This window comes from Hydra vulgaris, chromosome 03 (genome assembly GCF_038396675.1).
Source record: "Hydra vulgaris chromosome 03, alternate assembly HydraT2T_AEP".
Lineage (NCBI taxonomy): Eukaryota > Metazoa > Cnidaria > Hydrozoa > Anthoathecata > Hydridae > Hydra > Hydra vulgaris.
The window spans coordinates 6,715,433-6,729,145 of NC_088922.1; the positions used below are offsets into that span (position 1 = coordinate 6,715,433).

Here is a 13,713-nt window from a genome sequence, read left to right on the forward strand (position 1 = left end):
TTTTCAGTTTTTTTATTGGTATTTAAAATTTCGTTCCTATTCTGGCACTGCATTGATATTGAAGGCATGTTAGTACATATTTGAAATTTTCCAGTCAACTGTATAAATCTATTTTCTATGTGCCAGCCAAATTTCATTAAAAAATATTCATGGCCACATACCATATTTTTCGACCCAGTGGAGGTACCATTTCCACCTTTTTTAGTGTTACTGTTACTGTTACACTTTGTAAAACTGTTTCTGCTATTGTTACTGTTACTTTTTGTTATAAATTCTCTTGTTTTTTTTTACAGTTACCAGTGATTTTCATTCGGTTTTAAAATTTCGTTTCTGTTCCGGAGGTGCATTAATATTGAAGGCATGTTGGTACATATTTAAAATTTTTCAGGCAACTGTATAGATCTATTTTCTATGTGTCTGCCAAATTTCATCAAAAAATATTCATGACCACATACCCTATTATTCCGCGCAGTGGAGGTATGTATTTCCACTTCCGTTACATAGTGTAAGGGAAGGGGCGGTTTTTGACAGTGGAGAACTCTGTATTTTTGATTTTTTATTCATTATAATGATATATTTTATTTAGAACTGTTATACAAACTTTATTTTTAATAGCTTTTTACTACTAAGAACATTTGTGTTTTCTTTTTTTATAATTGTTAAAATGATTTACACAAAACCTAAACTAAAGTACAATTAAGGTGGTTATATATTAATTTTTTTTTTGATGGCTAACTCTTTTCCTCCACCAAAATTAGTTTAAAGGCAAAATTCTGCAAAATAAAATTTAAAATGTTAAAATTAAAATTATATAACACTGTTTTATGATGATTCTGCGTAAAATTCATTAAAAACATAAAACAGCATTTTCTCAGCTTTTTCCATACCCATAATTTACCATATAGCCACTTTAAGCTATATATGATATATAAAAATTATACATATATTTCAAAAAAATTTTTATAGATTAATGGTGATTTTTTAAATTATTTAATTACGATTAATAGCCGACCCAATTAAATAGTAGTATTATGATTGTTTAATTTAATTTAGTGCATCATGGGCACTAAATTAAATTAAACAAAGCTATTTTATGGTAAAGCTAAAACTTATTTAGCTTGTAATTTTCCAATTCCAGCTCATTTAAATATTGGCTGTAGAAATGGACATGTACTGCATATATTTGCTACTAACAATCATTCATATAAAGTAACTGTAGAACTAATCGTAAGTATTTTAACATCAAAATTTGTATAAGTCAGATTCAGCAACTAGTTAGAACATCAAAAGTCTTTGTAAACTATTTTTCACGAAATTCGAATTGAAGGAAATTCAGCAAGTAACACAAAACACCAAAAATGAAAAAATGCTACTTAACAGATATTAGGAGACTTATATATGGCTACCGATTTAGTCAAATTCCACATCGTACAACTCTAAAACAAATGATGCGTGAGCTTGGTGTGCTTTCAGACTTACAGACTGCTGAGATAGCATTTACAACAAAAGATCTGACACTTTGTTTTGATGCAACTACTCAGGAGGGTGTTCATGTAAATGCTGTGCACTTGACAACGGAATCAGTATGTATGGTTGTAGCTATTGGTCAACTTCCTGGAGGTACAGCTTATGACTATCAGACATTGTTGTACAGCTGAACAAACTTTGCTACAAGGATGCAAAAGGTACTCTAACTAATCTAAACCATTCTTTTACTTTAACATATTTAGTTTTCTGAATAAAATTTTGAGTTAAAATGAAGTATTATAATTAGTGCATGATTTTATTTCACATTCTACTTGCAATTACCAAAATGAGTTTTTTTATGATATTCATAGGTGATCCAAAAGGTTTTGTAACCTTTTTGGACCAACACGAGTTGCCCAGAGATTGCTACCACGCTATAGAGGCAACAGACTACATATGCTTTTTCACACATGTGGTATTTTAATCCATCATTATGTCATATTGAAGATATTTCTGTGTTCTGGCTTGGCGTTATGCGGAGGTCTGCGAACTAGTTTATTTCAAGACTTTACATCTGAAACAGGTATCTATTTTCTTTTTTATACCTGTTCAGTTCATTTGATAAAGTGCTACACAATATTATAGGCTATAGAATTAGTTACAAATATAGTTACAAATACAAATTACAAATAGTAATGACACTTGCAAGGTTAACGGGGAGTAAAGACTATTATAAACAAAGATTATTCTTTGCTACTAATTAACTTTTTCACCTTAGGTATCCGTGAGTTGTGTGTTTTAGCTTTAATTGGAAAGTTACTTTCTGGTCCTTGGATGACAAAATTTTATATTGAACCAGGTACGGGACTTGACTACATATTTGGCATTCAGGTAGTAAAAGATGTTCGGAACACTGTTATTGAAAGCAGCAAGAATCCTTTATCTCTTCTTAAACGAAAAACTGATTACTTTGGTAATGATATTGAAGATGTAGTTTTTGATTCAATAATCAGCTTTTGCCCAGTTACTGATGAAATGAGTAAAGCATTAGCTGACTGCCTTAATGCAGTTATTAGAGTCAATGACAGGCAGTACAAGCGGCAACTTGAAATGAGTTCTAATAATCACCTTAAAGACCAGACTAAGTCAGCTAGGCTTCACAACATTAATTCATTTAAACCACAAAGCTTCAAATGCAACTCTTTGTTTTCTTTCTTCAAAACTTCGTGCCTGCAAAAATAAAACAACTGCTCTGCTATGCAAAAAGCCAAATGATATTCAACAAGTTGATATTATGATAATATCAACAAGTTGATATTATTAACCGCTTTTTCTGATCTCTAATGCCAGAAAAAAGCGGTTTACAAATATGCAATGTCATAATGACCTTGAAGTTAGAATTTAATAAACGAATGGCAGATTAAAAAATTGCATGCCTGATAAGGTAAAAGAAATGTTTCCTGACATAGAAAATAATGAGGCCTCAGATATTGAAGAAATTCTTATTGGAGTTTCTATTGGAAGAAGTATTTGCCACATGTGGTTCAATAATGCCACTAACACCTGGGATGTATATTAAGGCAGAATTGTTGGCATTAAAAAAAAGAAAAGTGATGTATATATAGTTTCCTATTTGAAACCAAAAGAGAATGAAGATGATGATGGTGTTAAGTATGAAGTGAGCAAATATCAACTTTCTGCATACATAATAAGTGGTGGTATGGTGATAACATAATAGAAATGTGTAATAGGGTATATGCAGGGCGTTAGCCAGAAATAAATTTTATACCGCGTTTTTGCCGTATTGGGAATTTTTATTGTTGTTGTTCTAGAAAATTTTGGGAATTTTCTAGAAAAGGTCCTAAAAAACTCAAAAAAACACTCAAAAAAATAAAAAGGTCGTTGACTTTTGGGAATTTTAAGCCCATTGGGAATTCTGCGTTATACGCGGCACCATTGGGCTAGCTAACACCCTGATATGTTATTTTAAATAATAGTATGTCTAATAAACTTGCATTAACAGATATTATTTACAGATAGTAGGTTAATCTTTATTTTTATAATAAGTTTTGCAGTGCCTAATGTATATCATATTTTCTACCCTCACCTTTTTTAAGATAATGAAAAGATTTATAATTATTTAATTTGCTATCATATATACATATATGTATATAGAAATGTAATTTTAGGTAGTCGGTTAGTTATCGATATCCAACAACCAGGGTTGGCCTGGTTGCAATGAGCTATGGGAAACCAAAGCTCATTTACTATTTGACATAAGGAAATTGCCTGGCTCATGACAATTAATGTTAATCATAGTGATGGCTATACATTGTTTCTACCCAGAAAGACAGACTTTTGCTTGCATGGATTGAGAGATGTTAGTGTTTAATTACAATAAATCAGAACACTCTAGGCAAATGGCATCTGCCAGATAGTTATACTAACACAATATAACTTTTTTTTCATTATAACTTATAATCAAATCTATTATATTTCAGCTTAAAAAGTATTGAAGGGTCTACTTCTATTGATTTTTCTGTTTGGTAATGGGAAATGCGTTGTATCAGGAGTTACGTGATTTTGAATTATTTTTAAGTTAGGAAATCATTCTCATCTTCTCTAATTTGTAATGGTTTTTCAGTTATTGTGCTAAATATCTAATATAATTTCATTTATCTTTTATTGCAAGGTTTTAGCTATGATGGCAGCTGGCTACTGTAGATGTTTATCTTAAAGACCTCAAGATTATATTTATTAATTCAGTAATAACAGTTACATCCTAATTTATTATACATTAGTTAATTGTTTGCCTTAATTTTTTTTAAATTTTATATATCTGATATATTTTATCTTATCTATCATTGCAAGGTTACACAACATGATGAAAACCACACGATTCCTTCGATGGATGTTGATCTTTTTCATATCAAGATTAAACCGGTTCATGTTTTTTTAGAGATTGATTATGTTTATTAATGCAATAATAACAGTTATATATTTATTTATTATCCGCGACATAAGGCATCCTTATTAAATAGGTATAGGGATATTAATTTAAGGGTTTACTTTATTTTAGATATCATTGGATGTGGTTTCGTTTGCGTACTAAATTTCTAGCTATGGATGTCACAGTTTTGCTTGCTTCAAAAACTAGACTTTCTTCAAAGCTGCAATTCTATTAAAAACATTACTAAGCAAAAAAGAAAATAATTATTATAGTCTAAATTTTTTGTTAAAGAAGTTAAAAAAAATGTAAAAAAATTATTTTTATTTTTTGCGGTTTGTTGGAATTTATATAAAGTTAGATAGATATATGGACTACGGAAGGGAAAATAGAGAGCCGTGGTGGACATGCCCCCCCCCCCCTCCATTGTTTAGATGGATTTTTTTGTGTAGGTTTTTAGTTGAACTATATGGTGTTTTATGATTGTTTTTTTGTACTTCGGCCTCCACTAAAATGTCACGCCTTTTCCGATTTTATATATGTATATATATTTTTTTGTATATATAACTTTCATTGAAATTTATTAGTAACGATATCGTTACTAATAAATCATAAAATCGTTAAAATAAATAAATATCGTTACTTTTTATCGCGATAAAAATTTAAATTTCACCTATACGCTATAGAAAATCTAGCCTTGGTGTATTTTTAATAAGATAAATATATATACCCTTAATCATAAATATATATATATGTGTGTGTGTGTGTGTGTGTGTGTGTGTGTGTGTGTGTGTGTGTGTGTGTGTGTGTGTGTGTGTGTGTGTGTGTGTGTGTGTGTGTGTAAATTATGTTAGTGTATTTTACAAATAGAGTGCTCAATGTTCTTAAAGAACAGAGCAATAATAAGTTAGTAAAAAACACTTATCTACAATTATCTATAATATAAACTTTTTCTATAAATTGAATTTTTTTTTGAGATTTAGTAACTCTTCCTGATGACCAGCAATTGCGAAACTTAAAGTAGAAAATAACAGTTAGATAAGTGTTTTTTACTAATTTATATATATATATATATATATATATATATATATATATAATATATATATATATATATATATATATATATATATATATATAAAGACCTCGGTGGAAAAACCGGCGTTGTCACATTTAAAAGTATTGAGAAAGTATTTGTTGATCATTAATAAATGTCTTTATTTAAAGCAAAGAGAAAAAAATTACAAAATGTTTTGTTTTGAATAAATTTTAAATAAAATAATTATAATATAAATTTTTTTAAATTGCTTAGTTTAACTTGCTTTAAATAAAGACTTTTATTAATGATCAATAAATACTTTCTTTAAAACTTTTTAAATGTGACAACGTCGGTTTTTCCACTGAGGTCTTCATATATATATATATATATATATATATATATATATATATATATATATATATATATATATATATATATATATATATATATATATATATATATATATATATATATATATATATATATATATATATATATATATATATATATATATATGTGATCAAAAAGTAAGGTTAATTTTTTTATAAAATGAAAAATCTTTATTTATTCTTCCAAATCTGTATCGTCCCCCTCAAAATAGTCCCCCCTCCGGCCCCAATGCACTTTTGCCAACGTTTTTTCCAGTCTTCGAAGCATGCCGAAAAGTCCTCGGTAGGGATAGCCTTCAATGCGCGTGCCGATTCACGTTGGATCTCTTCAATGGACTCAAAACGATTTCCCCGGAGTGGTCTCTTGAGCTTTGGGAACAGCCAGAAGTCACACGTTGCTAAGTCGGGCGAATACGGTGGTTGTGGAGCAACATGGGTAGAGTTTTTGGCGAAAAACTCACGAAGAACCAGTGCTGTGTGCGAAGGCGCATTATCGTGGTGCAAAATCCAAGAGTTATTGGCCCATAATTTTGGTCTCTTTTTGCGAATAGCTTCACGCAAACGTCGCATAACGCTTAAATAATATTCCTTGTTGACAGTTTGGCAAGTTGGAAGGAATTCGTAGAGCACGACACCACAATAATCAAAGAAAACAGTCAACATGACCTTGATTTTTAAGCGACTTTGACGTGGTTGCTTCGGTCTCGGCTCGCCTTTTTCACGGTATTCACTCAATTGGTCGGTTGTTTCAGGGTCGTATGCGTAGACCCAAGTCTCATCGCCAGTAATAATTTGTTTGTAGACGTCTTGATAGTCAGAAAGCATTGCTTCACACGTTTTAACGCGACGCTCTTTTTCAAAGAAATTGAGAAATTTTGGCACCAAACGTGATTTGAGTCTTCTGAGGCCCAAATGATCCTTTAAAATTGCTTGCACCGACCCAAATGATATTCCAACCATGTCAACAAGGTCTCGAATGGTTAACCGACGATTTGCAAGCACCAATTCTTTGATTTTGTTGATGTGGCGATCATCAATCGAAGTCGATGGTCGTCCGGAGCGTTCCAAGTCATCAACACGTTCTCGGCCTTCTTTGAAGTCTTTGTACCACTTGTAAACATTTTTTTGAGACGTATCGAATGTTGCCTTTTGCAACATTCAATACGTTTCAGCAGCAGAAATATCATTCCGCAAACAAAATTTAATAGCACTTCTTTGCTCAACAAAATTAGACATCGTGAAAATCGCCGAATGCACTTTTGGTACTTCAGAAACAAGCGTAAACAAAAAAAAATAATTATGAGTTTGACATGTAATTTGGCGCAAATGTTAATGACATTCCTACCAACTTAAAAATAAAAAAGATTGGACGATTCGAATAAGGCCGGAAGTTTAAATTGAAAATTCACCTTACTTTTTGATCACAGTAGTATATATATATATATATATATATGTATATATATGTATATATATATATATATATATATATATATATATATATATATATATATATATATATATATATATATATATATATATATATATATATATATATATATATATATAATTATTGTAAATACCGCAAAAATATGCGATATTTTTTTATGCATGTTTTATAAAATTTTGTAATAGATTTTACTATTACGTTTTAATCATTAATCATTATTTTACTATTACGTTTTAATCATTATTTTAATTCGAAATTTTTTTAATAACGTTTTTAAATCGTTTTGCACACTATGCAAAATCATGCACAAATTAACAATAATTCTATTACAAAGCTGCCGTTAACCGAACGCGAGTTTTATATTTAACTTGCATTATTCTTAAGCAATGCTTCATAAAAAATAATGTTACTTAAATGAGCATAACCTTTTTTGTAACTATTCTTTTTACATAAAGTTTTCACCATTTTTTTACAAATTCAAAGCTCTTTCAAACCATATATAAAACTTAGATAAATAAATGGTTTGAAATTTTTACACACGTACCTATTCCAAGCTGTAATAAAACTCGCTTCTGTTGCAATATTTGATTCTTTGCTGGAAGATGAAATATTAATTTGTTGATTTTTAAACATTGTTTTAAGTAACTCGATTTTATTTTGTCTATGACATGAAATTATTGGGTATTCTTCAGAAAAACACATATGTTTTGTTTCATAGTTTAGCATTACATGTCTTATTATGAGCTAGCTCAGTATTGCAAATTAAACACATAGGTTTATTTTCTTTTTCAATAAATGCGTATTTTTCTGTCCAATCATCATGAAATGATCTGTTCTCATCTTCAATTTTTCTTTTTTTACTTTTATTGTGAAGTGCCTTATTGTCGCCTTTTGCTATATCCATTTTTCATACAGTCTTCCGGCTATGCATTTTTCATACAGTTTTCCGGCTATGTATAATTCAGGTTTTTATTGACAGTAAATCAATAAAACTTTTGAAAAGAGCCGCATGCGCCTCGCGAGCCGCTATTTAGCCATGCCGATATAGATCAAAGACTGCGAATGTTATTTTTGTTGAAAATAACTATATTGCTACATTCGTCATCGAAACTTTTAATTTTTTATTATTTTTATTACTTTTTTTTGTAAATACAATTTAAATTAAAAGTAATTTTAAATTAAAGTTGCTACTAAGCAGTTTAGGGTGATTTAAAAGTTCATAATATTTCTGAAATGAATTTAGAGTGGTTATAAATTTTTTGTGCACTGTTTAGGCCTAACCTTGCACAACAAATTCCAAGTTAATTTCAAAAATATCGTCAACTTTAACGAATCTTAATAAAAAGTTATATTGCAAATCATGTAATTTATAAATTATTATAAATCATAAAAACCACACACAAAGAGTAATATAAATGTATTTCAAATGTTAGTCTGTAGGCCCACACTTAAAATAGATTTATATAACCTTTTATGTGAGATTTGCAATAAAATAAATATCAGCATTACTGCAATTTATTAAAAAAACAGCAGCCTTAAGAGCTTATTATACAGAAAAGAAATCATCAGAACTTTGAGGGAAAAAAAAATTGAAAATAGGCGAGCTGTTATAACCCTGCAGACTTGAGCAAGCTCCATCACAGCAGAAATAATTTTTAATCACACAGTTTTGATATTCCGACTTGGTGCTTCTTGTTCTTCATAGCCGATGTTTATTACTTGCGAAAACATTTTCAAAATAGAAAGCCATTGAAGATCAACAATCAAAACTACTCTTATTCAAACACTTCAAGCTCCACTACAAAAAAAGCCAGCTATTTAGTCGCACAGTGAGATGAAACCTAACATTCGAGCGTCTTCGAACGGTTTTTTGTATCATGAGTTTTTTTGAATATATGCATTGATAAAATTGAAAAATATTTGCATTTGTCTTGGAAAACTTCAGACGAGAACTAAGAAAACTGCAAAATCATCAAACGAGAGTTTGCCAATTTAGATTTCTTGATTAGTAGCTACCACTATTGAAGCTGGTGTTTAACGCGTGTGGACCTTTTATGCGGATGCCTCACAACGGGCTACATTCTAGATGAAGGCCCTTCAGCTGCAAACCAATCTGCTGAAGGAACACTAAAGCGTGTACACGAAATAAATGTGAAAAAATAAGCACGTCATTTTTTTTCAGTGGTTGTATTAAAATCTTTTTAATTGTATTGTATTTTGTTTACAACGTGTTGTGGTTTCAAAAAATTATGTCAGTTTTTGGATTTAACTTAAAATTGGTTTTAAAAATGACAAAAGAAGAAGACGTAATAGAAAAAATTATGCGCAAGTATTTACAAAATCCTAATAGTAGCTACAATTCGATGTCAAATTCGTTGCAAATACATTCGTACACCGTTAGTCGTGTTTTCAACGTTTTTCTCAAACAAAATTGATCAAACGCAAATATAGTGGTGGAAGAAAGGAAGGTTTTAAAGATATAAAACTAGTTAGAAAACTGGTTAACAATTTTAAGAATAACTCAAGGCTTTCACTAAGGGAACGCGCAAAAAATATATGGATTTTCTCATAGTTTTGTTGCAAAAGTTAGAAACAAACGTGGTTTTCATTCTTTCAAAGCACAAAAAGTGCCCAACCGTTCTGAAACTCAACAAAAAAGTGCAAGTACCCGCGGCAGAAAGTTGTATGATAATTTTATTTCTAAAAATTTCTGTATTATTGAAGACGATGAAACTTATATCAAGTACGATCATCAACAAATTCCTGGTGCTGTTTATCATATTGTCAAATATAGAGAAAAAGTAGATAAGAAATTTAAATAAACAAAACATGACAAGTTCGCTAAAAAAGCTTTGATTTGGCAAGCTATTTGCAGATGTGGCAAAAAATCAGCACCATATATTTCTCAGTCCACACTTTCTGGTCAAATATTTGTTAAAGAATATTTATAAAAACACCTTTTACCTCTCATTAAATCACACAATAACAGACCTGTGTTCTGACCTGATTTAGCTTCGATTCATAATTGTAAACTAGCTATGGAACGGTATAAAAAGAATAATGTGAAATTTGCCTAAAACAGAAAATCCTCCAAGCTACGCAGAATTAAGAGTTATTGAAAAGAACTGGGCTGTTATTAAAAGAAAAATGAAAAAAAAAAAAAAGCTTTAAATAGTTTTGATTCTTATTAAAGCTTTGCAGAAACATTAAAGATATTAAAATTTCATTTAAAAAAGCATCAAATAGTTTGATTCTTATTCTGTACGCACGCTTCTGGGTACCACTAAAGCAAAAGCTCGAAATTTTATTAGATTTTCACAGGAATAATTAATTTTTTTTTTAATGTTTCATTTTCTTATATTATTGTATTAAAACTATTACTTGGTTCAAAATAAAAATTGAAGAGTACTTTTTTTAGTTGTTTTACTACTTTCATATTTATTTCGTGTACACGCTTTGATGCCGATGCCAGTGGCGTAATAGTTAAATTTTTATATAAAAATATTGCGATTACGTTTATCAACAAGACTGCTTTATCCATAGCAGGTGTCCCGCTAATGTCTTTTTCTAGCACAAATCTAGGATCTCCACCCACCCACCCCCACCCCCTTAGCAATAAAATGTTATTTATACTATACATACAGCTTTTAAATCTCCAAATCAAAGTCTTTTAAAATCTACAAAATAAATGTTGATGCTAATATAACATTCTCAAGAACTTTTATTGAACAAAATTTAAATCTAGAGCAATAAATAACTAAAAAACAGCTTTTTATTTACACGCAAATTTCCAATTTTTTGCTATACTAATATAAGTTAAGGTATTGTTAAGTTTATATAAGTTAAGATATTGTTGCTAAGTTACATTTATCCAATCAAAACAATTTCTTAATATAGTGTTTTATTCTGACAAATATTTCTAGAAGAAAATAAGTTTCATTGTCTAAAGATTTTTTCATTGTTAAAATATTGAAACTACCACACAAATTTAGATGTTGTTCTACAAGCTGAAAAAGCCATTATTGTTTTTCATTGTCATCATGTTTGAGAATTTTTGCATAGTTTGTGATAATTGCAATGCCTTTTTCTGTGTCATTTGTGCACAGAAGATTTGGAACAAAAAAGTTGACTTTCTAAAAGTACTAACTTTTTCCGATTGATCTAATGATGTTAAATCATCAATTTCTTGATGCTTGAAATGGTCCATTCTTCACTTACATCGATGTTCCTGGTGGTCCAGGAGTGACAAGCTTTCTAAGTTGAAATGTTGAAAGTTGATGAGTTTTTAAAAGCTCAAGCATCATTGCAGATTTTGCCTTTAATGATGTTTGAGAAGAGAAAAGTGACAGTGGCACCATTACTCCAGTAAAGTACGAGTACCTTTCAGTGGTATTCAAAATTCTTGTTAACCCACACCATTGTCAAAATTCTCGTTTACTCACATTTTTGTTAAAATGGTTCTTGAAAATTATACAATTTTTAATCAGATTAAGTTCATTGATTCGAAGCATTTGTGCAGGTAAGCCAAGCATTTGTGCAGTTAAGCCAAGCAATTGTGCAGGTAAGCCAGATTTTGACATAGATCACAAAGCTGGAAAAGTATCTCAAGTTTGACAAAAAAAGTCTGCTAATTAGTTTAGCTAATATTTAAACAAAAATATCTTTGCCCTGTACAAAAGTATGGGCATCCAGTGGGCTTTGTTTTGCCTACAAGAAAAGTTAAAAAAACAACAAAATTAAACTAATAAAAATATATAAATACATGACTGAGGAGAGAGAAAACAAATTCAGTCTTATCGTCAAGCCCCTTAAAAATAAAAATATCAATAATGAAAACGTTATTCTGTTAAATAACAAAATATACTTAACGCTACATTACACTTTATTATACCTAAAAATATAAATATAAGTATAAATTAAGTTAAAAACAGCTAACACATGAATATTAAAAAAAATATTAATCTATATATTATGATCGTTATTTAATAAAAAAATGTGTATTTTTTTCAGAAGCGATTTTGAGGAATATAGTGCGCTAGTCAGCATTCGATACATTTTTGTTTTGAGAACATTCAAAAGAAAACACACAACAAAAACGGTTTTTAAAGATTCGCCCCACGTCTCTTATTTTATTCCTAGAATCGCCTTGAATTTTATGTAGTTTTATACAAATTTATTTTGTAGAAACAAAACCCTCTAATATAGACACGTTATAATATACACAATGTATGTATATATGTATATATGTATATATATATATATATATATATATATATATATATATATATATATATATATATATATATATATATATATATATATATATATATATATATATATATATATATTATATATATATATATATATATATATAAATAAATGAATAAATCAAATAAATACACGTGACTACTGTTAATCATAAGCTTCAGAAAAAATTCGTTTATCAAAAGTTTCTTATTAATTTTATTTTTTAATTATTTAAAGGAAGAAAGAACTTTTTATTCTCATTCGATGGTGCTTTCCATAGTTTTAATAGTATTTAATAGCGTGTTTTATAATTCAGATCCTTTGTTTGCGAATAGAAATTTATTAGCAAAAAGTGTACATTTCTAAAAATTAAAGAATTTATAAGAATTTTTAAAGCATGTTTTTGTTCACTAAGCAGTTTATTTATTTTAGTTACGTTAGTGCTACATCAGGGAACGTTTGCATAATTTAAGCAGCAATGAATAAAAGGAAAATAAATGTATATTAAACAGGTTACCAAACAGTTGTTAAAACAACTACTTGGCTTTTTATATCGGTTGAAATTTTTGTTACGATAAAATTCTTTAATTGTTAATTGCTCAAAAACTGAACAGATTTTAAAAAATTTTTGACACAGTGAAGCTAATTCAATTATTTATTTTATTAATTTTTTAAATTTTTTATTGGACGCCTAGAATAAAACCGAATATTTTAGCGAGTACTTGACATCATCTGCTGGATCTTGCTTTTTTTTCAAGCTACTACTTGTTTTTTTTAAATCGTTATTTATCTGAAGCAAATTTTTTGCTTTTTTAATAAGATTTCTTTTATGATTGAGCAATAACTTCCAATGCTGCTCTGGACAAGTTGAATGATTTGCTCCCTTCGGTACAACTTCAGCTCTATTTTCTCTCATACTATTTCAAAGTCTTATAGAAGTAGTAGATTGTAACCAAATCATGCCAAAATATAGTGGGCATATCACGTTTTTTAAGAAATTCTAAAAGAAAAACCAAAATTTATTTTTTAAGCGTTACGAGTAATTTTGGTGTACTTTTCAAACCAAAGAAGCAGATTGCTTGCCATATAAAGAACCTGCGAGCTATTTTCTCGGTTTGAATATACTTTAGAAGTATATTCCCATATGGACTCTGTCTGGTATTTTGCTGGGTTTCCCATA

General features: G+C 29.2%; 1 protein-coding gene and 1 long non-coding RNA gene across 2 annotated transcripts; both read left to right on the forward strand.

The window, feature by feature from the left end:
* The first annotated feature begins 1,552 nt into the window (after positions 1-1,552).
* On the forward strand, positions 1,553-2,814 carry LOC136077905 (uncharacterized). The gene is made up of 3 exons (XM_065792183.1): positions 1,553-1,685; positions 1,839-2,050; positions 2,246-2,814. The coding sequence occupies exons 2-3, from the start codon at positions 1,924-1,926 to the stop codon at positions 2,707-2,709; spliced, it is 591 nt and encodes a 196-aa protein (XP_065648255.1). The 5' UTR covers positions 1,553-1,685; positions 1,839-1,923; the 3' UTR covers positions 2,710-2,814.
* Positions 2,815-4,120: 1,306 nt separating this feature from the next.
* Positions 4,121-4,665, forward strand: LOC136077906 (uncharacterized). The gene is made up of 3 exons (XR_010637364.1): positions 4,121-4,232; positions 4,339-4,410; positions 4,547-4,665. It is a non-coding gene; the product is annotated as an uncharacterized LOC136077906 (long non-coding RNA).
* The last annotated feature ends 9,048 nt before the right edge of the window (positions 4,666-13,713 follow it).

Coding starts and splice junctions, on each gene's coding strand:
- LOC136077905 (XM_065792183.1), top strand. CDS start 1,924: ATGCTTTTTCACACATGTGGTATTTTAATCCATCATTATGTCATATTG. Junction 2,051..2,245: donor AGACTTTACATCTGAAACAG/GTATCTATTTTC, acceptor TTTTCACCTTAG/GTATCCGTGAGTTGTGTGTT.